Source organism: Sapajus apella, unplaced genomic scaffold (genome assembly GCF_009761245.1).
Source record: "Sapajus apella isolate SASKATOON/1434 unplaced genomic scaffold, GSC_monkey_1.0 scaffold164, whole genome shotgun sequence".
Taxonomy (NCBI): domain Eukaryota; kingdom Metazoa; phylum Chordata; class Mammalia; order Primates; family Cebidae; genus Sapajus; species Sapajus apella.
This window is the reverse complement of record NW_022437104.1, coordinates 1,037,720-1,061,266: the sequence shown is the minus strand read 5'-3', so window position 1 is coordinate 1,061,266 and position 23,547 is coordinate 1,037,720. Positions and strand designations below refer to the sequence as shown.

The following is a 23,547-nucleotide window of genomic DNA, read 5'->3' as shown; positions in this document are numbered from 1 at the left end:
GCTGAGAGAAGAAGTGGGTAGTGGGGTGGGACCTTTGAAATAGCCACTGTAGATAATAAGAGAGAGTTGAGTGAGGAATTACAGAAGGATTGTCAGGCAGCATGGTGCAGACTTTTTTTTTTTTTTTTTTTTTTTTTTTTTTGGTGTTGAATTTTTGTTCTTTCACCCAGGCTGGAGTGCAGTAGCACAATCTCAGCTCACTGCAACCTCTGCCTCCCGTGTTCAAGCCGTTCTCCTGCCTCAGCCTCCTGAGTAGCTGAAATTATAGGTGCCCACCACCATGCCGACTAACTTTTGTAGTTTTAGTAGAAATCAGATTTCACCATGTTGGCCAGGCTGTTCTCGAACTCCTGACCTCAGGTGATCCACCTGCCTTGGCCTCCCAAAATGCTGGGATTACAAATTGCAAATCACCGTGCCTGGCCAATCCAGATATTTTGGACAGTGAATTTATGATGGTACCAATCCAATGGGTGATTTTTCTCTAGCTACATCTAGTGGTCCACAGTTAGGTAGTTGGACCAAGGTAGGGTTAGGGTTTGCATGTGGGCATGAAAGGCAGTGGGGCAAGTGAGGATATCTGTAAGAGAATGATTCAATTGAGGAATGCTGGAATCTCAACTAGATAGGGAAGGAGGGTAAATAAAGTCAAGAATGTGTGAATAGGTGAAAAGTATGAAGATAAAGAGTTTTGAGGGCAAATAACAGGTTGTAGTGAATGAGAGCTCGATAGACTTGTGGTCACAGAGGGCAATGTATGAGTTTCATATTCTAGAGATACAGCAATTGCTCATGTTGACAAGGTCTGGGGGATGGTCATGAGAGTTGGTAGTTGAAATGGGAGTAGAGGTAACAGTCTCTGAAGATGACAAGATCAGAGAACCAAGTGCCTGGAATGTTGTATCTCCACATGGATACTGATTTTATGTAGGATGTTAGCAGGACTTGGGGTGGAGGAGAATCTGACCAGTTTCTTCAGCGAGTGGCGGGGGGTATGTTGGGGAGATGGGTGTGTGGCAGTGATGAAGAGGAGTAGGAAGTGGTATGGCTGGATGGTATGAAACTCAGAGGAGTGGGAGCTCTTATACAAGGGTAGAGAAGAGATGATCTGGAAGTTTCACCAGCGAGTGAGGGGGATGTCTGCCCACAACCCAGCCCTGAGGGTCTGGGAGAATGTGCAGCTATATAGGGCTGTAGCACAGTGCTGCTTAGACTTTCTGTGGCAAAAAACCAAGGCACTTTTAAAATTTCCAATCGATAATGGGCCAATCCTTTTATAATATAAAACAAGAATGACTAGAAAAATGGCATGAGCAAAAAAACATATAAAAGACAAGCCCCAAATTTTATTATTAGATTGAACAGACATAAAATCATTCTGTCAAATTGCTATAAAAACTTCTGCATAATAGTGCTGCTTACTCTTACTTTCTGTACTTATTGCAGACCTGTAGTAAACAGTTCACAGACCAGCATTAGTCTGTGGACCATACTTTGAGTGGCACTGGTATAGAGAAAATGATTTTCCCATAGGAGAAGCTGCCTTCAGTTAAGCCTGGAAGGTGAAGGAGTATTTGTTGAAGGGGGTGCCATTGCTGAGCAGTTTGTTTACCAAGGGATGGGTTTGCTGGGGGCATGACAGAAAACTTGGGAAAGGAGAAGAGCAGCGGGTGTTCAGGGTGGAGAAAGCACATAGCCACATGGGGTGAAAGTTTAGGAGAGAGAGGTGAAGAGGCTTCCTTCTTCAGCACTGTCCAGGGGGAACCAGGGATATGAGATAAAAAGCATGCAGTCCAGGGCAGTGAGTTAATGTTACAAGGTCTGAGGAATGTCTTTGAAGAAGGTTTAGGCAGGTGAAGGGTGAGGTCTGGACTGCACTTCTGGCATTTACTGTGAAACCAGATACTGTGTACCAGACTTCATGCCCACTGTGCTACACACATTATTATTATTTGTCCTTTTTCTTTTTTTTCCCTTTTTGTGGAGAACGGGGTCGCTATATTGCCCAGGCAGGTCTCGAACTCCTGGGCTCAAGCTATTCTCCCGCCTCTGCCTCCCTAAGAGCTGGGATTACAGGCGTGAGTCACAGCACCTGGCACATTAGTATTATTTTTATAGAGATGGGGTTACCCTATGTTGCCCAGGCTAGTCTTGAACTCGCGGCCTCAAGCAATCCTCCCACCTTGGCCTCCCAAAGTACTGTGATTACAGGTGTGAGCTACTGCGACTAGCCATGCTACACACTTTGTATATGCATTGTCTTATTGAATCCTTAAAAACTCTACGAAGTTGATAGTGGTATCCCCAGTTTATTGATATGTTGCTGGTTTATAGGCATAAGATTATTAGTTGGGAAGATGTTAGAGTCCTAATCCCAGGAAGCCCATTTATGAGTATGATCTTGGCTGAAACAACTTGAGCTCTGCCTTAATGTTCCCTGCTGTGCGCAGCCAACCAAAGATTTTTTTTTTTTTTTTTTTTTTTTTTTTGAGACGGAGTTTCGCTTTTGTTACCCAGGCTGGAGTGCAATGGCGCCATCTCAGCTCACTGCAACCTCCGCCTCCTGGGTTCAGGCAATCCTCCTGCCGCAGCCTCCTGAGTAGCTGGGACCACAGGCATGCGCCACCATGCCCAGCTAATTTTTTGTATTTTTAGTAGAGACGGGGTTTCACCATGTTGACCAGGATGGTCTCGATCTCTTGACCTCGTGATCCACCCGCCTCAGCCTCCCAAAGTGCTGGGATTACAGGCATGAGCGACCACGCCCAGGCCAACCAAAGATTTTAAGACTTGACTCTTTCCTTCTTTTTTTTTTGTTGTTTTTGGTGACAAGGTCTCATTCTGTTACCCAGGCTGGAGTGTGGTAACACAATCATGGCTCACTGCAGCCTCGATCTCCTGGGTTCAAGTGATTCTTCCAGCTCAACCTGCATGCCCAGCTCTTTTTGTTTGTTTTGGTAGAGACGGGGGTCTCACTTTGCTGCCCAGGCTGGTCTTGGTCTCCTGGGCAGCAAGTGATCCTCCTGCCTTGGCCTCCCAAAGTTCTGCAGTTACAGGTGTGAGCCACTGTGCCTGGGCCTAGGTGTTTAATTTTAGCCAGAATTTATTTGGAGGGCTGCTGGTGCCTTCCTTAGTAAGGGAAGGTATAATTTAGTGAGATTACCACCTCATATACATGCAAAGTCAAATCTTCGAAATTAAGTACATATATTTAAGTCTTTTTTTTTTTTTTTTTTTGAGACAGTTTTGCTCTGTCACCCAGGCTGGAGTGCAGTGACACAGTCTCGGCTCACTGCAACCTCCGCCTCCTGTGTTCGAGTGGTTCTCCTGCCTCAGCCTCCTGAGTAGCTGGGACTACAGGCACGTGCCACCACACCTGGCTAATTTCTTGTATTTTTAGTAGTTTCACCATGTGGGCCACGCTGGTCTCAAACTCCTGATCTTGTGATCCACCTGCCTTGGCCTCTCAAAGTGCTGGGATTACAGGTGTGAGCCACTGCACCTGACCTCTTTTTAAGTCTTTAAAATGTGAAATAAGCAACAGACATTTATTGTAGGAAATTAGAAGAACAGATAAGAAGGATTATCTGTAATTTTTCATTCAGAACTGCTGTCGACTATAACTTTTTTTTGTCTTTTAATAAAGTATCTCAAGTTTAAAAATTAGGTTATAAGGCTGGGCGTAGTGGCTCACACCTATAATCCTAGCACTTTGGGAAGCAGAGGCGGTGGATCAGTTGAACTCAGGAGTTTGAGACCAGCCTGGCCAATGTGGCAAAACCTTGTTTCTACTGAAAATACAAAAACTGGCCAGGCGTGGTGGCACATGCCTGTAATCCCAGCTACTTGGGAGGCTGAGGCATGAGAACCACTTGAACCCAGGAGGCAGAGGTTGCAGTGAGTCATGATTGCACCACTGCCTAATTCAGTAACCCCTAACCATATGTGGCTGCTGAGCACCTGAAATGTAGCTAGTATGATGGAGGAGCTGCATTTTAAATTTTACTTAATTTTAATGGATTTACACATAAATAGCCACATGTAGTTAGCTGTTCTACTGGACAGCACTATTCTAGACATTATAAAAAAATAAAAATTTCCATAACCTTGACTGTTTTTTATCTTTTTCAGTTGTGTTGGTGTTGAAGAGGAGAAGGCTGCTGACATTGACCTCTACCACTGCCCCAACTGTGAAGTCTTGCATGGGCCATCTATTAGTAAGTAGATCTTAGGGTTTCCAAGAGAGGACAATCCAGAGGAGAAACAAAGGAAGGAAACTTGGAGCAGTGATTGCTTTTACCTGAGCACTTCAGATTCTTCTTCCTCAGGACAAAGCAGAAACCTGCGCGGGCGCCACAGGCCAGCAGCTATCTCACTGAGAGGGCAGAAGTGCATAACTTCACCTCCCTCCTTCCTAAGGGTTGTATGGAGAAAGTACTCATCTTCACCAGGAACTTCTGAATCTGTGAGGGCGTCATTGACTCCAGATGTTCCAAGCGTGGTTAGATTGGAAGAGAAGGATTTGCTAAGGCCTTTGTTCTTGGTTTCATAGCTCATGATCGTTCTGACTCACAATCTCTCATCTTTTTCTGACTTAGTGAAAAAACGCCGTGGATCTTCAAAGGGGCATGATACACACAAGGGGAAACCAGTGAAGACCGGGAGCCCTACATTCATCAGAGAGCTCCGGAGTAGGACTTTTGACAGGTGAGGAGCCCTGTGTCCAAGGGCTGGTGAATGCCAGGGGTCTGGGAGGCTGGAACTCACCACTTCCCAGCTTTCCCAGTGGCTGTCCCATTAGGTGCCTCCCTGGTTTGTAAGTATCTTCAGGGCTCTTCAAGTTTCTTCTGGTTTAGTCAGTTTAACTTTTGGTAGTTGGGAGGCAGTATTCACCTAAGTTACATTACATTCAACCAAGGAGTGCTAACTAGAAGCCGTCTTAGGATGAGAAAGTTTAATTCTCTCATAGAGAAGAAGAAACTTAAAAAAATTATTGGTCATGTATTTCTTTTGCGATCAAAAAGTTTTATCTTTTTTTTTATTCATCTGGCCTTGTTAAAAGTAAATTACATGAATTAAGCAAAAATAATGAGTTAAAAACATAAGGAACAAAGTGTTCTCTTTTGCTTGGTTTTTTAATTCATTGGACCATGTTCAAGTTTTAGAAAAAAATTTCCATTTTGATTTTAGATTCAGGGAGTACATGTAAAGTTTTGTTACATGGGTATATTGCATGTGCTGAGGTTTGGGGTGCAAATGGTCCCATCACCCAAGTAGTGAGCATAGTACCCAGTAGCTAGTTTTTCAGTCCTTTCGCCACTACCTGCCTCTTGACTTGAGTGGTCCCCAGTGTCTATTGTTCCCATCTTTGTCTATTGGTACTCAGTGTTTAGCTCCTACTTAAAAGTGAGAACAAGCAGTATTTGGTTTTCTATTCCTGCATTAATTGGCTTAGGATAATGGCCTCCAGCTGCATCCATGTTACTGCAAATGACATGATTTCATTCTTTTTTTGGCTGTATAGTATTCCATGGTATATATGTACCACACTTTTCTTTATCCTTTCCACTGTTGGTGGGCACTTAGTTTGATTCTATGTTTTACTTTTGTGAATAGTACTGCAAACGTATCAGTGCATGCATTTTTTGGTAGAATGATTTATTTTCCTTTGGGCATATACCCAATAATGGGTTTGCTGGGTCGAATGGTATTTCTGTTTTAAGTTCTTTGAGAAATATCCAAACTGCTTTCCACGGTGGTTGAACTAATTTACATTCCCACTAACATGGTATAAATATTCCCTTTCTCTGCAGCATTATCAGAATCTGTTATTTTTTGACTTGTTTTCAGGTTTTCTGTAGCTGAGGTGTTATTTGGAATAAGTGTTTCTTCAACTTTATATTTCTTTTTTTTTTTTGAGACGGAGTTTCACTCATGTTACCCAGGCTGGAGTGCAATGGCGTGATCTCGGCTCACCACAACCTCCGCCTCCTGGGTTCAGGCAATTCTCCTGCCTCAGACTCCTGAGTAGCTGGGATTACAGGCACGCACCACCATGCCCAGCTCATTTTTTGTATTTTTAGTAGAGACGGGGTTTCACCATGTTGACCAGGATGGTCTCGATCTCTTGACCTCGTGATCCACCCGCCTCGGCCTCCCAAAGTGCTGGGATTACAGGCTTGAGCCACCGCGCCAGGCCTCAACTTTATATTTCTTGTTTTATTTATTTAAAGGCAGAAATTCTCCTCTGTACCCTGGACTCCTCAGGTTCCTTCTTCAAAGTCAACCTGTTATTTGTAGATTCTTTTAGAAATAGTTTTTGCATATATAAATTTTTTTTTGTTCCTTTTTTTGACACACATGGAAACACTATATTGTTCTGCATCTTGCTTTTTTTAAAAAACATATATATTTGAGATCAATCCATAATAGCACATACAGATGTTCTTTTTTATGGCTGTTTAATATTACATTGTATGGTGTAACATTTATTTAACTAGTCCTCTACTGATGGACATTTAAGTTGATTCCAGCATTTTGCTATTAGATACTGTAGTGCATATCTTTGCACTTAAGTTTTTGCATATGTGTTGAGTATATGTAGGTTTGCTATCTAAAAGTAAAATTGTTAGGTCAAAGAACATGTGCTTTAAAAATATCTATAAATATTGCCAATTCCAAAGTGGCTGTACCATTTCATACTCACACAGATAATGTGTAGACAGTGCCGATTTCCTTATATCCTAGCCAGTATTGTTTATTATCAATTGTTTTTGCCTTTCTGATAAGATAAATAGTGAAATCCTGCTGTTTCCACTTGTACTTCTTTTCTTTTTTTCTTGAGACAGTGTCTTGCTCTGTTGCCTAGGCTGGAGTGCAGTAGTGCAGTCTCGGCTCACTGCAACCTCCGTCTCCTGGGTTCAAGCAACCTCCGTCTCCTGGGTTCAAGCAATTCTTCTGCCTCAGGCTCCTGAGTAGCTGGGGTTATAGGTGCCTGCCACCATGCCTGGCTAATTTTTATATTTTTGGTAGAGATAGGATTTCACCATGCTGGCCAGGCTGGTCTCGAACTCCTGACCTCAAGTGATCCTACCCCCACTTTGGCCTCCCAGAGTGCTGGGATTACAGGTGTGCACCACCACACTCAGCCCACACTTGTATTTCGTTAATTATGAAGGAAGTAAGTAGATTTCGTTTTTGAGACAGGCTGGAGTGCAGTGGTGCAGTCACCACTCACTGCAGCCTCGACCTCCCTAGCTTCAGTAATCTTCCGTCTTGGGCTTCCTGGGTAGCTGGAACTACAGGTGTGTGCCACCACGCCCAGCTGATTTTTTTTTGGTATTTTTTGTAGAGATGGGGTTTTACCATGTTGCCTAGGCTGGTCTCCAACTCCTGGGCTTAAACAATCTGCCTTCCTTGGCCTTCCAGAGTGCTGGGATTACAGTTGTGAGGCACTGCACTCAGCTTTAGATTTCATACATTTGTAAATCAGCTTGATTGTTTTCTCTGTGAACTACTTGCATGTGTTGACAGGCATTCTGTTGTGTTACTAATTTATAACAGCTTTCTTGCAGAAAGTTTTGATTTTTATATGGTTAAATTTGTTTATTACTATTTTTAATGATGACTTGGTCTTTCCCAGATTTTTTTTTTTTTTTTTTTTGGGATGGAGTTTCGCTCTTGTTACCCAGGCTGGAGTGCAATGGCGCGATCTCGGCTCACCGCAACCTCCGCCTCCTGGGTTCAAGCAATTCTCCTGCCTCAGCCTCCTGAGTAGCTGGGATTACAGGCACGTGCCACCATGCCCAGCTAATTTTTTGTATTTTTAGTAGAGACGGGGTTTCACCATGTTGACCAGGATGGTCTCGATCTGTTGACCTCGCGATCCACCCGCCTCGGCCTCCCAAAGTGCTGGGATTACAGGCTTGAGCCACTGCGCCCGGCCTGATTTTTCTACTCCTAAAGCTTTATTTTTTGCAATTTAATCTTTGGACTGTCTAGGATTATGTAAAGAATGAAATAGGCTGGGCGCAGTAGCTCACACCTGTAATCCCAGCACTTCAGGAGGCTGAGGCGGGCGGATTACCTGAGGTTGGGAGGTAGTTCAAGACCAGCTTGACCAACATGGAGAAACCCCCATCTCTACTAAAAATATAAAAGTAGCCAGGCGTGGTGGTGCAGGCCTGTAATCCCAGGTACTTGGGAGGCTGAGGCAGGAGAATCACTAGAACCCTGGAGGCAGAGGTTGTAGTGAGCCGAGATCACGCCATTGCACTCCAGCCTGGGCAACAAGGGTGAAACTCCATCTCAAAATAAAAAATAAATAAATAATGGGATAGGCATTGAGCTTAATATATTTGTCTCAACACAAGTTGTCAGAGTTGTTAAATACAAATTTTGTCTCCAACATGATTTAAAAAGAAAACTATTTTCCTTCCTTTCTTCCTTTTTGTTGCTTTTTTAAAAAAAGAGACAGGGACTCTTATCACCCAGACAGGAGTACAGTGGCATGATCAAAGCTCACTGTAACCTCCAACTCCTGGGTTTAAGCGATCTTCCTGCCGCAGCCTCCCAAGTATCTGGGACTGTATAGGCCTGCACCACCATGCCCAGCTAATTTAGAAATGTTTTGTGGAAACAAGAGTTTCGAAATGATGCCCAGGCTGAAACTTATTAAGTATGCACGTTGCGAAAGTTGTTGTAAAAATGTTTTTGTTTTGTTTTAATCAGTCTTTTCTCTTTATTTGACAGTGTTTTAAATTGGGTAATGCTGCTCTGGGTTAGAACTAATCCTCCAAACTTGTCAGATATGTCTTCTTTCTGGCCAGGCTATTGACTGATTTCTTCTTGTCACCCAGACAAGAGCACTATATTGGCAGAATACTCCCCACCTCTGGCAGTGACCTGGTCTCTTGCCTTGGACAGGTCATTTCTTCCCTGGCACATGAGGTTTTTGCCATTTGTTGCCAGCTCACATTAGGTCCCCTCTTGAAAACTCCACATCTTGGGTGAGTGGCGGCATCCAATAAGGGCCTAAGGCTCAGGCTTTCTCTCCTGTGGCCCACAGCTCAGATGAAGTGATTCTGAAGCCCACTGGAAATCAACTGACTGTGGAATTCCTGGAAGAAAATAGCTTCAGCGTGCCCATCCTGGTCCTGAAGAAGGATGGGTTGGGCATGACGCTGCCCTCACCATCATTCACTGTGAGGGATGTTGAACACTATGTTGGTAAGACACTACAGACCCTCTTAACTGTAACATTCTTCATTCCTGTCAAGATCTGTGTCCCTTCCCCTCCGATCTGTTTTTGCATTTCCTCTCTAGCCATCTTGGGAATCTAAGGTGAAGTGACTTGTCCAAAGTCATTCTTTGGCAGAGATAGAGCCCAAAGTCTAGTCTCCTTCGTTCTCCTTTCATTCATTCACTCATTCATTTATCAGAGACAGGATCTTGCTCTGTTGCCCAGGCCGGAATACAATGGTACGATTAGCTCACTGCAGCCTCTACCTCCTCCTGGGCTCCAGGGATCCTCCCATTCAGCCTCCCCATTAGCTGGGACTACAGGGATGTACCACCACGCCTAGCTAATTTTGTTTATTTTTTGTAGAGATGAGATCACACTATGTTGCTCAGGCTGGTCTCGAACTACTGGGCTCAAGCTATCTTCCCACCTTGGCCTCCCAAAGTGCTGGGATTATAGGCGTGAGCCACTACGCCCAGATCTTTCTCCTTTTAATAGTCCATACAACCCTAGGTTGAGCTCGGTTTTTTTTCTTACCTGGGAAATTTTTAGGTATCATCATCTCTCTTCTGTTGAAATCAGAAAGCTTTTGACTGTTGTTCTCACATGCCTCTTGTTGTCTGGGCATTAGTTTCTGGGGAGAGGATGAGAAGAAATGGAGAAGCAAGGCCCAGGCAGGTGGATTACTGTGTGTGAGGCTGTGTGTCTGGTAGTTCCATTACCCTAGCATGATCTGTGTCTAGCACATAGTTCTAAGGAAATTGTGATGGATTCCTACCCCTGCCCCCTCAAACACACACACACACACACACACACACACACACACACACACACACACACACACTCTCTCTCTCTCTCTCTCTCTCTCTCTCTCTCTCTCTGTCTCTCTCCCTCTCTCTTTCTCTCTCTCTCTCTCATACTCACTTGGAGGAGAGAAGCTTTGAGTGTAAGGGACTGCTGATGAGGGGACAAGAGAGTCTTCCACAGTCCCTGAGACTACTTGGTGCAGAACCTATCTCTTTACTCCAGGTTCTGACAAAGAGATTGATGTGATTGATGTGACCCGCCAGGCTGACTGCAAGATGAAGCTTGGTGATTTTGTGAAATATTATTACAGCGGGAAGAGGGAGAAAGTCCTCAATGTCATTAGTTTGGAATTCTCTGATACCAGGTAAGAGGAGCAGGAGTAACAAAAAAGCCTGACAAAATGCCTAAAACTTGTGTGATATATATACCTAGTGTACATTCATATTCCTTTTTTTTTTGAGACGGAGACTTGTTCTGTTGCCTGATTCCTTAGGCTGGAGTGCAGTGGCACAATCTCGGGTCACTGTAACCTCCTCCTGGGTTCAAGCAGTTCTCCTGCCTCAGCCTCCTGAGTAGCTGGGTTACAAGTGCCTGCCACCATGCTTGGCGAATTTCATATGTTTAGTAGAGACTGGATTTCACCGTGTTGACCAGGCTGGTCTTGAACTCCCTACCTCAGGTGATCTGCCTGCCTCGGCCTCCCAGAGTGCTGGGATTACAGGCATGAGCCACCATTCCTGGCCTCATGTTCTTTTCCCTTTTTCCTGGTCATTTCTTCCTTTGGGATGGCGAGCTGGGTTATATTTTCTAGGGTAGCTGCTCACATTATAACAGTTAAGTCATATTTCTCCTCTAGTTTCTAGCATTGGATAGATCACACAGTAGCTATTTTAATTAGTTTTTGTCTCCTTTTTTAAGACCTTAGGACAGCCTTCTTTGACCTTTTCCTCCTATATACAACATAGCATAGTCATTGTGTAATTGCTGGGATAGGTCCTCAGTTCTTGGAAATAGATTTACTAAAATTAGTCCCATGTAGGTTTCTTACATTTAAAAAGAAAAAAAGAAACCTGTTTACCTTTTAAATGATTATATTTGGACTCACACACTCTACAGATACGCCCACCACCACACCCAGCTAATTTTTGTATATATAGTTTTCTCTTTGGGTCAGAACTGTGAGAAATACCAAGAAGTCATCTTTTTGCCCTTAGGAAACTACATCTCATTATTTACATTTTAAACTTTTAATTTGTAGATTCATAGAAAGTTGCAAAGAAGTGTACAGGGAGGTCCTGTGGACTCTTTAGCCACTTCCCTCAGTGGTAACATCTTACGTAATTATAGCACAATATTAAGACCCTTGGTGGTGTTCTTACTATGCAAGGTTAAACCAACCTGAGAGTGTTTAAAAGCCGTATTTATGTATACCTCACTTCATGCTGACGGAATATTCAAGGTAGCTTACAGAGATGTGGAGAAGATAAAAGAGAAAATTAGAACAAAAGTGAAATAAGATTGGGAATAGGATGCATGTGGTGGGTACTCTGCACATAAAATGCTTTTATGAATTCTGGATAGTTGGTGGAGTTCGACTATAGAGTTTTCAGTGACTTTCCTGAAGATCAGAACAAAGAGAGGAGTGCAATATTATAAGATTTGTGGCTTTTAACATAGGATAAAAACAACCAGATGTTTTAGAGAAACATTTGTTTACCTGGAACTGAGCCCTGAGAGGTTGCTCTAGTGGTTTTCATAAAGAAGACACTATGAGATGGGGATAGTGCAATAAATTTTATAATCCACACGCCAAGTGAGTAGCCTGGAGTGGGGTGGGGGAGTATGACCATTTAGTGGAGGAAATGAACACCTTTGATTGGAGAAGGCTGTGGAGCTGGGACTTGGAACTTCTGGATATGAGTAAAATGAGGATACTGATCAGACTTATAGAACAGTAATAAGTGTTCTATGTGCCTTTGGGGATTCTGTGGAGGAAACTTGTTCTCTGACTTACCTGACACTTACTGAACTGTGGGGTATTTTATTCATGCCTCAACCTTGAATTACCAATCACCTGACATCTGCTCTCCACCCCTTCCTTGCTAGGCTTTCTAACCTTGTGGAGACACCGAAGATTGTTCGAAAGCTGTCATGGGTCGAGAACTTGTGGCCAGAGGAATGTGTCTTTGAGAGACCCAATGTACAGAAGTACTGCCTCATGAGTGTGCGAGATAGCTATACAGACTTTCACATTGACTTCGGTGGCACCTCTGTCTGGTACCATGTACTCAAGGTAGGAACGTGCATGGCTTCTGGAGGCAGCCAGGCTTTGGGCCTCCCTGTCTATGTCACGTGGCAGCACAGAACAGGCTGCTAAGGCCTGCCTACCTCCCAGATTCTGTAAGCGTGACATTTCCACATAACTACTTTATCAGGGTTGAATACTTGGTAGATGGATCATGTATATAGTGATGGCCTGTTCTGCGATTTTGATGCTTAATCAAACATTTTTTTTTTTTTGAGACGGAGTTTCGCTTTTGTTACCCAGGCTGGAGTGCAATGGCGCGATCTCGACTCACCGCAACCTCCGCCTCCCGGGTTCAGGCAATTCTCCTGCCTCAGCCTCCTGAGTGGCTGGGATTACAGGCACGCGCCACCATGCCCAGCTGATGTTTTGTATTTTTAGTAGAGACGGGGTTTCACCATGTTGACCAGGATGGTCTCGATCTCTTGACCTCGTGATCCACCTGCCTCGGCCTCCCAAAGTGCTGGGATTACAGGCTTGAGCCACCTCGCCCGGCTATCAAACATTTTTTAATAATAGTGGATGCCTGAGGTTTTCCTGATTGTTACCTTTTTTTTGTTGTTGTTGAGACAGAGAAAAAACAAAGATTTTATTTATTTATTTATTTGAGATGGAGTTTCGCTCTGTCGCCCAAGCTGACGGGTTGCCAGTGCTGGAGTGTAGTCGCGTGATCTCAGCTCACTGCAACCTCTGCCTCTTGGGTTCAAGTGATTTTCCTGCCTCAGCTTCCCAAGTAGCTGGGATTACAGGCACCCACCACCATACCCAGCTAAGTTTTGTATTTTTAGTAGAGACGGGGTTTCACCATGTTGGCCAGGCTGGTCTCGACCTGACCTGAAGTAATCCTCTTGCCTCCACCTCCCAAAGTGTTGGAGTTACAGGCATGAGCCACTGCACCCAGTTGTTGTTACCTTCTTAATTGAACCAATTTATACTTCTACCAGCTTGTATGGAAATGTCCGTATTTACTTTGGAAATTCCCGATAACATGAGAAACTTCCATTCCTCCAACTTTATTGAAGTATAATTTATGTACCATAAAATTAATCCATTTTAATTGTACAATTTGATGAATTTTGACCATTGTGTATAGTTATTTAACTGCCACCGCAGAGGAGATAGAACTTGTATGAGAAGTCTTTTTAAAGGAATTCTATAGTTTCCTTTTTAGTAGTTGTTACAATTCTGTAATTAGTGTATCAATTGTCAGTGACTATAAAGGATTTTTGAAGTTTGGAAAACAAATATCTTAAATAATTTTGATTTTCACCATTGTTCTCACTATTTTGTTTTCTTTATTACTATTATTTTTTACTTAGAGACAGAATCTGATTATATCACCCAAGCTGGAGTGTGGTGGTGCAGTCATAGCTCACTGCATCCTCTAACTCCTGGCCTTAAGGGATCCTCCCACCTCAGCCTCCTGAGCAGCTGGGACTATAGGTACATGCCATCACTCCCAGCTAGTTTTTTCCTTTTTTTTTTTTTTGGAGACAGTGTCTCACTTTGTCATCCAGGCTGAAGTGCAGTGGCATGATCATGGCTCACTGCAGCCTCGACCTGCTGTGCTTAAGTTATCCTCCCACTTCAGCCTCCCGAATAGCTGGGACTACAGGTGTGCACCACCACTTCTGGCTAATTAAGAAAATTTTTTTGTAGAGACTAGCTCTACGTTGCCCAGGCTGGTCTCAAACTCCTGAGCTCAAGTGATCTTCCTGCCTTGACCTCCCAAAGTGCTAAGATTTCAAGCTTGAGCCACCATGCTTGGCCTAGTTTTCTTATCAGAAAAGTCAAAGAAAAGAATGGAAAACTTGGATTATGGCTCTTGTCCAAGTGATCACAAGTCCTTAACTAGATGTTTCCATTGGTTTATCATGTAGAAATTGGAATGTGTAAATGAAAGTGCTATTATGCAAATTTAGGTTTAACTCTTTTATTTTAAAATAATTGCATTTTATAGAAAAGTTCAAAAATAATGGGAATAATCCCTATCTGCCCTTCCCCGAGATTCCTCAGATGTTACCATTTTATTATATTCTCTTTTTTTATAAAGCAAACACAATAAAATGGCTATATGTGTATTTTATTCTGGGACATTTGTGCATAGTTGCAGACATAATATTCTTTTATATCTTAGTAATTCAGTTGTAGTGGTTTTTTTTTTTTTTTTTTTTTTTGAGATGGAGTCTTGTTTTGTCCTCCAGGCTGGAGTACAAAGGCGCATTTCTGGTTGACTGCAACCTCTGCCTCCCGGGTTCAAGGGATTCTTCTGTCTCAGCCTCCCAAGTAACTGGAACTATGGGCGCGCACCACTATGCCTGGCTAATTTTTGTATTTTTAGTAGAGACGGGGCTTCACTGTATTGGCCAGGCTGATGTTGAACTCCTGACCTCGTGATCCACCCACCTCGGTCTCCCAAAGTGCTGGAATTACAGGAGTGAGTCTTAAATAATTTGTATAGTTAATCAAAATCAGGAAGTTAACATTGATAGACTAGTACCTAATCTACAGATCTGATTCAGAATTCAAAAATCATGCCAGCTAATTTTTGTATTTTTTAGTAGAGATGGGATTTCACCATGTTGGCCAGGCTGGTCTTGAACTCTTGTCCTCAGTTGTACAACTGATATTTCTAGTGTTACTTTTCTACATTGAAATTTATTATTGTGAAATATTGGTTAAACCAATCGTTCTTTAAGCATATATTTGTGCTACTGGGTTGTTGTTTTTTTTTTTTCTTTCTTTTTTTTTTTTGGCCAAATTATCTTGTGTTTATCCAGGCAAAACACAATTAGGAAATAAATGTTCTTCCAAAAGATAATCACATAACATAATCTTCCAGAAGTCCTTGGGCGATTACTGAACTTTTAAACTTTTATTAGCTTTGATTGCAGGTGTGGGAAGGAACACTCTGTAAATGGCATTTGAAGGCAAATTCAATTTTCTTCTCATCAGTAATGTGGCCTTAAATTCTCCTAAGGCTACTACTATTGATCTACTCATCTATAGAGGCCATTTTTTATTTGGCATTGTGTCTAAAATAGGAGCACTTGGTGTACATTTGTCTTAACTTGAACAATTTTGTTTGAAATGCCCTTTCCAATTTGTTTTTGTCAAGTTTATAGAAACTTAAAAGTACAAAAAGCAAAGTGACCTTTTGAAGTTTTCCAAATCCACATAAAAATGATTCTCTTGGATGGATTTGGGTAAGAACTCTGGCCTGTTGCCATGGTTTTGGAGCATGAGAGAAATAGCCCTTTGGAGTACCCCTTAAGGACTCTTCTGGAAACCCTTGGTATTTTTGACACTTCAACCTCTTTTTGTTTCAGGGTGAAAAGATCTTCTACCTGATCCGCCCAACAAATGCCAATCTGACTCTTTTTGAGTGCTGGAGCAGTTCTTCTAATCAGAATGAGATGTTCTTTGGGGACCAGGTGGACAAGTGCTACAAGTGTTCCGTGAAGCAAGGACAGACACTTTTCATTCCCACAGGTCTTTTCTTGGGCGCCTCTGGAAGGGTTTGAGGGAGGGTGGAAAGAAGAAGGGAGCTTTTGGCCTGACATTATATTAATCTGATTATGTGGGCTGTCTTTCTCATATCAGCCAAAGGCCCAGAAGGGCCTCAAAAAATTTCATGTGGTAGTCAGTGGGCAGCATGGTCATCTGGGGAGGCTGAAAATGGGGAATGTCCAGGAAGAGGCTGATAGACTTTTTCGTCCTGGGTTGATGTCAACTTGATGAGCAGATGAGAGAACATGACTCTAAGCCCCGTGACTCTAGGGATCGTAACTGGGAGGCTGGCATTCTAGGCTCTAAGTCAGAATGGCCTGTGGTGGGGATGGGGCTTTTTTTCCTAAACAGTATGTACCTGGGCTTCACTCTTAGAATTATGAATTCTTAGGTCTGGCTGGGGTGGGATCTGAGTATGTTTATTGTGGAAAAAAAATCCCTCAGTTGTCTCAATTTGGGGAAGTTGACATCTTTACTTGATTGAGTCTTCTATGAATACAGTGTACCTCTCCATTTATTTAGATTTTCTTTTGATTTCTTTCACTAAAATTAATGTTAAATTTTCTTAAAATGTATAGTAGAATTCTCTAGTGCAATCACATATGCCTGGAGATTTGTTTTTTTGGGAAGTTTTAAATTAACATTCAGTTTTTAAAAATCTTTATAAGGCTATTCAGATTTTCTATTTCATATTAAATAAGTTGCAATCATCTGCTTTTCAAGGAATTGGTCTATTTAATCTAAATTGTCGCATATACGTGTGGAGTTGTTCATGGTGGTATTTGTTTTTTATTGTTGTTGTTGTTTAGCCCAAGTTTCATTCTTGTCGCCCAGGCTGCAGTGCAATGGCGCGATCTTGGCTCACTGCAGGTTCCACTTCCTAGGTTCAAGCGATTCTCCTGCCTCAGCCTCTCTAGAAGCTGGAATTACAACAAGCTTGCACTACCACACCGGCTAACTTTTGTATTTTTAGTAGAGACAGGGTTTCACCATGTTGGCAAGGCTGGTCTCGAACTCCTGTTCTCAGGTGATCCACCCTCCTGGGCCTCCCAAACTGCTGGGATTACAGTTGTGAGCCACCATATCCCCGGATATAGTATTTTATTACCCTTTTGATGTCTTCTAAGTCTCTAGTGGTATTATTCTTTCTATCATTCCTGACATTAGTTATTTGTGCTTTCTCTTTTGTTTGTGTGAGTCTTCTAGAGGTTGGTCAATTTTATTGATCTTTTCAAAGAGCCACTTTTTTTTTTTTTTAGACTGAGTCTCATTCTATTGTCCAGTCTGTAGTGCAGTGGCACAATCTCGGCTCACTGCAACCCCAGCCTCCCGGGTTCAAGCGATTCTGTCTCAGCCTCCCAAGTAGCTGGGATTACAGGTGCCTGCCACCATGCCTGGCTAATTCTTGTATTTTTAGTAGAGATGGGGTTTCTCCATGTTGGCCAGGATGGTCTCGATCTGCTGACCTTGTGACCTGCCCACCTCAGCCTCCCGAAGTGCTGGGATTACACACGAGCTACTGTGCCTGGCCCATTTTTTGTTTTACTGATTTTTCTCTTTTCAGTTTTTTTTTTTTTTTTTTTTTTTTGAGACAGAGTTTCGTTCTTGTTACCCAGGCTGGAGTGCAATGGCGCGATCTCGGCTCACTGCAACCTCCGTCTCCTGGGTTCAGGCAATTCTCCTGCCTCAGCCTCCTGAGTAGCTGGGATTACAGGCACGCGCCACCATGCCCAGCTAATTTTTTGTAGTTTTAGTAGAGACGGGGTTTTACCATGTTGACCAGGATGGTCTCGATCTCTTCACCTTGTGATCCACCCGCCTCGGCCTCCCAAAGTGCTGGGATTACAGGCGTGAGCCACCGCGCCTGGCCCTCTGTTTTCAGTTTTATTGATTTCTGCTTTTATCTTTATTTTTCCTTCCCTCTGCTTGCTTTGGGTTTATTTTGTTCTTTTTCTGGTTTTGAGATGAGAGCTTAGTTAATTGATTTCAGACTTGCCCTGAATTTCCCTCTCAGCCCTTATTTAGGTGTATCACACAAATTTTGACATGTTGTGTTTTCATTTAGTTAAATGAGCTTTTGAAAAATTGAGATACATCTTATATATTGTAAATTTTACCACTTTAAAGGGTACAGTTCAGTTCTTAGTATATTTACAAGGTTGTACAAATATCACTGCTGTCTAATACCAGAGAATGTTTATTATTTATTTATTTCTTTTGAGAGGAGTACCTGGGACTACAGGCTTGTGCGACCACGCCTGGCTAATTTTTTTTTTTTTTTTTTTTTTTTTTGAGACAGGGTCTCACTCTTGCCCAGACTGGAGTGCAGTGGCGTGATCTCAGCTCACCACAATCTCCACCTTCCAGGCTCAAATGATTCTCCTGCCTCAGCCTCCCGAGTGGCTGGGACTACAGGCACATGACACCATGCCTGGCTAATTTTTGTATCTTTAGTAAAGACGGGGTTTCACCATGTTGGCCAGGCTGGTCCTCGGACTTATCCACGCGCCTCAGCCTTCCAAAGTGCTGGGATTACAGTTGTGAGCCACCGTGCTTTGCTGAATTTTTGTATCTTTAACAGAGACAGGGTTTCACCATGTTGGCCAAGCTGGTCTTGAACTCCTGACCTCAGGTGATCTGCCCGCCTTGGCCTCCCAAAGTGCTGGGATTACAGGTGTGAGCCACTGCGCCTGGGCCGAATGTTCATTATTTTAAAAAGAAACGCTATACTCATTAGCAGTCACTCTTTATTCATTTGTCTGCCAGCCCTTGACAACCCCTTTTTCACTTGATTTGTGTATGGATTTCCCCTTCTGAATATTTCATATAAATGGAATGTTGTAATATGTTGTTTTTTTGTGTCTAGTTTCTTTGACTCAACATAACGTTTTCAGGGTTCATCCATGTTATAGCATTGATCAATACTTCATTCTTTTTTTTTTTTTTTTTTAATTTATTTTGAGACAGGATTTCACTCTGTTGCCCAGGCTGGAGTACAGTGGCACGATCTTGGCTCACTGCAACCTCTGCCTCCCAAGCTGCAGTTATTCTCCTGCCTCAGCCTTCCAAATAGCTGGGGTTACAGGTGCCTGCTACCACCGCCTGGGTAATTTTTGTATTTTTAGTAGAGAAATATTTGTATTTTTAGGGGCTTCACCATGTTGGTAAGGCTGGTCTCGAACTCCTGACCTCAGGTGATCGCTCACGTAGGCCTCCCAAAGTGTTGGGATTACAGGTGTGAGCCATCCATCCCTGCGGCCAGTACTTTATTCTTTTTAATTGCTGAATAATATTCTGTTGTTTGGATATGCCACATTTTGTTTATCCATTAAGCAGTTGATAGACATTTGAGTTGTTTCCACTTTTTAGCTATTAATAATGTTGCTGTGAACATTCATGTACAGGTTATTGTGTGAACATGTGTTTTCATTTCTCTTGGGTATACGCCTAGGAGGGGAATTATTGGGTCATAAGGTGACAATGTGTTTAACTTTTTGAGAAAGTGACAAACTGTTTTCAAAGCAGCAGCATGCACCATTTTATATTCTCAACAGTAATGTATAAGAATTTCAGTTTCCTCACATCTCTCCCCAATGCTTGTTGGTGTCTGTCCTTATGATTATAGCCATTCTAATGGGTGTAAAGTGGTATCTCATTGAGGTTTTAATTTCTGTTTTCCTGATGACTTTTGCTGTTGAACATCTTTCCATTTGTTCATTGGACATTTGTATTTTTTTGGAGCAATATATATTTAAATCCTTTGCCCATTCTTTAATTAGATTGTCTTTTCATTGTTTTTTTTTTTTTTTTTTTTTTTTTTTTTTTTGAGACGGAGTTTCACTCATGTTACCCAGGCTGGAGTGCAATGGCACGATCTCGGCTCACCGCAACCTCCACCTCCTGGGTTCAGGCAATTCTCCTGCCTCAGCCTCCTGAGTAGCTGGGATTACAGGCACGCACCACCATGCCCAGCTAATTTTTTGTATTTTTAGTAGAGACAGGGTTTCACCATGTTGACCAGGATGGTCTCGGTCTCTTGACCTCGTGATCCACCCACCTCGGCCTCCCAAAGTGCTGGGATTACAGGCTTGAGCCACCGCGCCCAGCCTTCATTGTTGAGTTGTAAGAATTTATATACTTTAGATACTAAACTTTTTTTTTTTCTTCCTCTTTTTAGATACTGCATAGAGAACAAAGTGATTTGGAAATATTTTCTCTCATTCTTGGGGTTGTCTTTTCACTTTGATAGCGTCCTGTGCAGGACGAAAGTTATGAATTTTGATGTCCAATTTATTTTTTTCTTTATTTGCTTATGCTTTTGGTATCTAAGAGACTGTTGTTTAATTGAAGGTCATGAAGATTTATGCCCATGTTTTCTTCTAAGCATTTTATAGTTTTAGTTCTTCGATCTTTCATCCATTTGGATTTAATTTTTGTATATGGTTTAAGGATCCAGTTTCTTTCTTTTGTATGTAGTTACCTAGTTGTCCAGAACCTTTTGAAAAGACTGTTCTTTCCCTCATTGAATTGCCTTGACACCCATGTCAAAAATCTGTTGACCAAAGATAGGGGTTTATTTCTGGACCTTGAATTCTATTCCATTGATTCTTCCAACAGTGACACGCCATCTCAATTATTGTACATTTGTAGTAAGTTTTGAAGTTGGGAAGTGCCATGCTCCAACATTTTCTTTTTCAGGATTATTTGGCCTCTTGATTTTTTTTTGGATACGAAATTTTGTTCTTGTTGCCCAGGCTGGAGTGCAATGGTGCCGTCTCGGCTCACTGCAACTTCCACTTCCCAGGTTCAAGCAATTCTCCTGCCCCAGCCTCCTGAGTAGCTGGGATTGCAGGCACCCATCACCACGCCTGGCTAATTTTTTTGTGTTTCTGGTAGAGACGGGATTTCACAATGTTGGCCAGGTTGGTCTCGAACTCTTGACCTCAGGTGATCTGCCGTCTCGAACTCCTGACCTCAGGTGATCTGCCTGCCTCGGCCTCCCAAAGTGCTGGGATTACAGGCATGAGCCACCATGCCCAGGCAGCCCCTTGAATTTTCATAAGAATTTTTTGGTTCAGCTTTCATAAAGGTTTTCTAGTTATTTGTTAGCGTTTGCTCTAGTTACTACTTTATACATACATCACATAACACAGTCTGCTAGTATTTACATATTTTCTGTTTAAGGGAAGGAGTGAAACCTTCTGTTTTTTTGAGACAGGATTTCATTCTTTCACCCAGGCTGGAGTGCAGTGGTAAGATGACAGTTTACTGCAGCCTTGACCTCCCAGGTATAAGCAATCCTCCCACCTCAGCCTCCCAAGTAGCCGGGACCACAGATGTACGCTACCATGTCCGGCTAATTTTTTAAGTTTTAGTGGAGATGGGATTTTGCCTTGTTGTCCAGGCTGGTCTTGAACTCCTAAGCTCAAGTGATCCACCCGCTTCAGCCTCCTGAAGTGCTGGGATTATGGGTGTGAGTCACCGCACCCAGCCCAAAACCTTACCTCTTTGTAAATTTCTTTTTCTTTTTTTTTTTTTTTTTTTTGAGATGGAGTTTCGCTCTTGTTACCCAGGCTGGAGTGTAATGGCGCGATCTCGGCTCACCGCAACCTCCGCCTCCTGGTTCAGGCAATTCTCCTGCCTCAGCCTCCTGAGTAGCTGGGACTACAGGCACGCGCCACCATGCCCAGCTAATTTTTTGTAGTTTTAGTAGAGACGGGGTTTCACCATGTTGACCAGGATGGTCTCGATCTCTTGACCTCGTGATCCACCCGCCTCGGCCTCCCAAAGTGCTGGGATTACAGGCTTGAGCCACCGCGCCCGGCGTGTAAATTTCTTTACCCTTCCTATTTTTATACAGTTTGTCATGTTTTACATTTTCTCGTGTATTTGTCTTAAATATTTCTCTTCATACATTGATAATGAGATTGATGTGCTACCCACTACACCAAGAAGGCTACTATCCTCCGTGTATGTTGAGAACTATATCATAAAGTTTTATAATTTTTGCTTTACCTATCAAACATTTAGAAAACTTGACAAGGAAACTATATGGTATTTACCCATGTTTTTACTCATCTATTCTGTTTTCCTTTCTGGTGTTTAGAGTTTCAGGGTAGGTCTACTGGCAACAAGTTCTTAGTTTTTTTTTTCATCTGTAAATGTCTTGCCTTTTATTCGTTCATTGCTCAAGGATGTTTTTCTGGATATAGAACTCTGGGTTAATAGTTGTTTTCTTTCAACACCAAAAGAATGTTGTGCTGTTTCCTTCTGGCCTCTATGGTTTCTGATGAGATTTTGGCTATCATTTGAATTGTTTTTCTCCTGTAGATAATGTATCATTTCTTGATGCTTTCATTATTTTTCTTTTCTTTCTTTTTCCTCAGTTTTCTGCAGTTTGGCCATGATGTGTCTTTTGGCATGGATTTCTTTGGGTTTATAAGGCTGAATGTTTTTACTGAGCTTCTTGAATGTGTAGGTTTATGTCTTTCACCATATGTGTGAAGTTTTTAGCCATTATTTCTTTTTCTGTTTTTTTTTTTTTTTTCTTTGTTTGTTCGAGACGGAGTCTTGCTCTTTTGCCCAGGCTGGAATGCAGTGGTGCAATTTTGGCTCACTGCATCTTCCACCTCCCCAGTTCAGGTGATTGTCGTGCCTCAACCTCCTGAGTAGCTGGGGTTACAGGCATGTGCCACCGTGCCCCACTAATTTTTGTATTTTTAGTAGAGACCGAGGTTTCACCATGTTGGCCATGCTGATCTTGAACTCCTGACCTCAGGTGATCTGCCCGCCTCGGCCTCCCAAAGTGCTGGGATTACAGGTGTGAGCCACCATGCTCGGCTGCCGTTATTTCTTGAAATACTTCTTAAGACTTATGCTTTAATTTCTGCTGAATCTGATTATATGAATGTTATATATTTTGTCTTAGTCCCACAAGTCCCTGAGTTTATTTTTCTCTGTTTTTTTTTCTTTCTGTTCAAGTTCAGTTTGGGTAATTTTGGTTTCCCATCTTCGAATTTTCTTTTTTCTTTCTTCTGTTGTCTCCATTCTTCTGTTGAGTTTGTTCATTGCATTAATTTCAGAGATAGTGTTTTTCTTTTTCTTTTTTTTTTTTGAGACAGAGTCTTGCTGTATTGCCCAGACTGCAGTGCAGTGGCGCAATCTCAGCTCACTGTACCTTTGGGCCTCCTGGGTTCCAGTGATTCTCCTGCCTCAGCCTCCCGAGTAGCTGGGATTACAGGTGGGCACCACCATGCCTGGATAATTTTTTGTATTTTTAGTAGAGACGAGGTTTCACCATGCTGGTCAGGCTGGTCTTGACCTCCTGATCTCATGATCTGCCCACCTTGGCCTCCCAAAGTGCTGGGATTGCAGGCGTGAGCCACTGCGCCCGGCCCAGAATATATAGTATTTTTCATTTTTAAAATTTTCTTTTGTTTCTTGTGTATTTCTTTGCTGAGAAGTTCTATTTCCTATTTTTTTTTTTTTTTTTTTTTGAGACGGAGTTTCGCTCTTGTTACCCAGGCTGGAGTGCAATGGCGCGATCTCGGCTCACCGCAACCTCCGCCTCCTGGGTTCAGGCAATTCTCCTGCCTCAGCCTCCTGAGTAGCTGGGATTACAGGCACACACCACCATGCCCAGCTTATTTTTTGTATTTTTAGTAGAGACGGGGTTTCACCATGT

General features: G+C 42.6%; 1 protein-coding gene across 3 annotated transcripts in view; it reads left to right on the top strand.

Moving 5' to 3' along the window:
- The window catches only part of PHF8 (PHD finger protein 8), a 108,277-nt gene that overhangs the window by 18,834 nt on the left and 65,896 nt on the right, over nucleotides 1-23,547 (top strand). For all 3 annotated transcript variants that reach the window (XM_032267028.1, XM_032267027.1, XM_032267029.1), the window contains exons 3-8: nucleotides 4,132-4,217; nucleotides 4,599-4,707; nucleotides 9,068-9,228; nucleotides 10,271-10,412; nucleotides 12,155-12,341; nucleotides 15,683-15,845. In XM_032267028.1, the coding sequence (XP_032122919.1) occupies nucleotides 4,132-4,217; nucleotides 4,599-4,707; nucleotides 9,068-9,228; nucleotides 10,271-10,412; nucleotides 12,155-12,341; nucleotides 15,683-15,845 (848 nt within the window). The remainder of the gene's footprint in view (nucleotides 1-4,131; nucleotides 4,218-4,598; nucleotides 4,708-9,067; nucleotides 9,229-10,270; nucleotides 10,413-12,154; nucleotides 12,342-15,682; nucleotides 15,846-23,547) is intronic.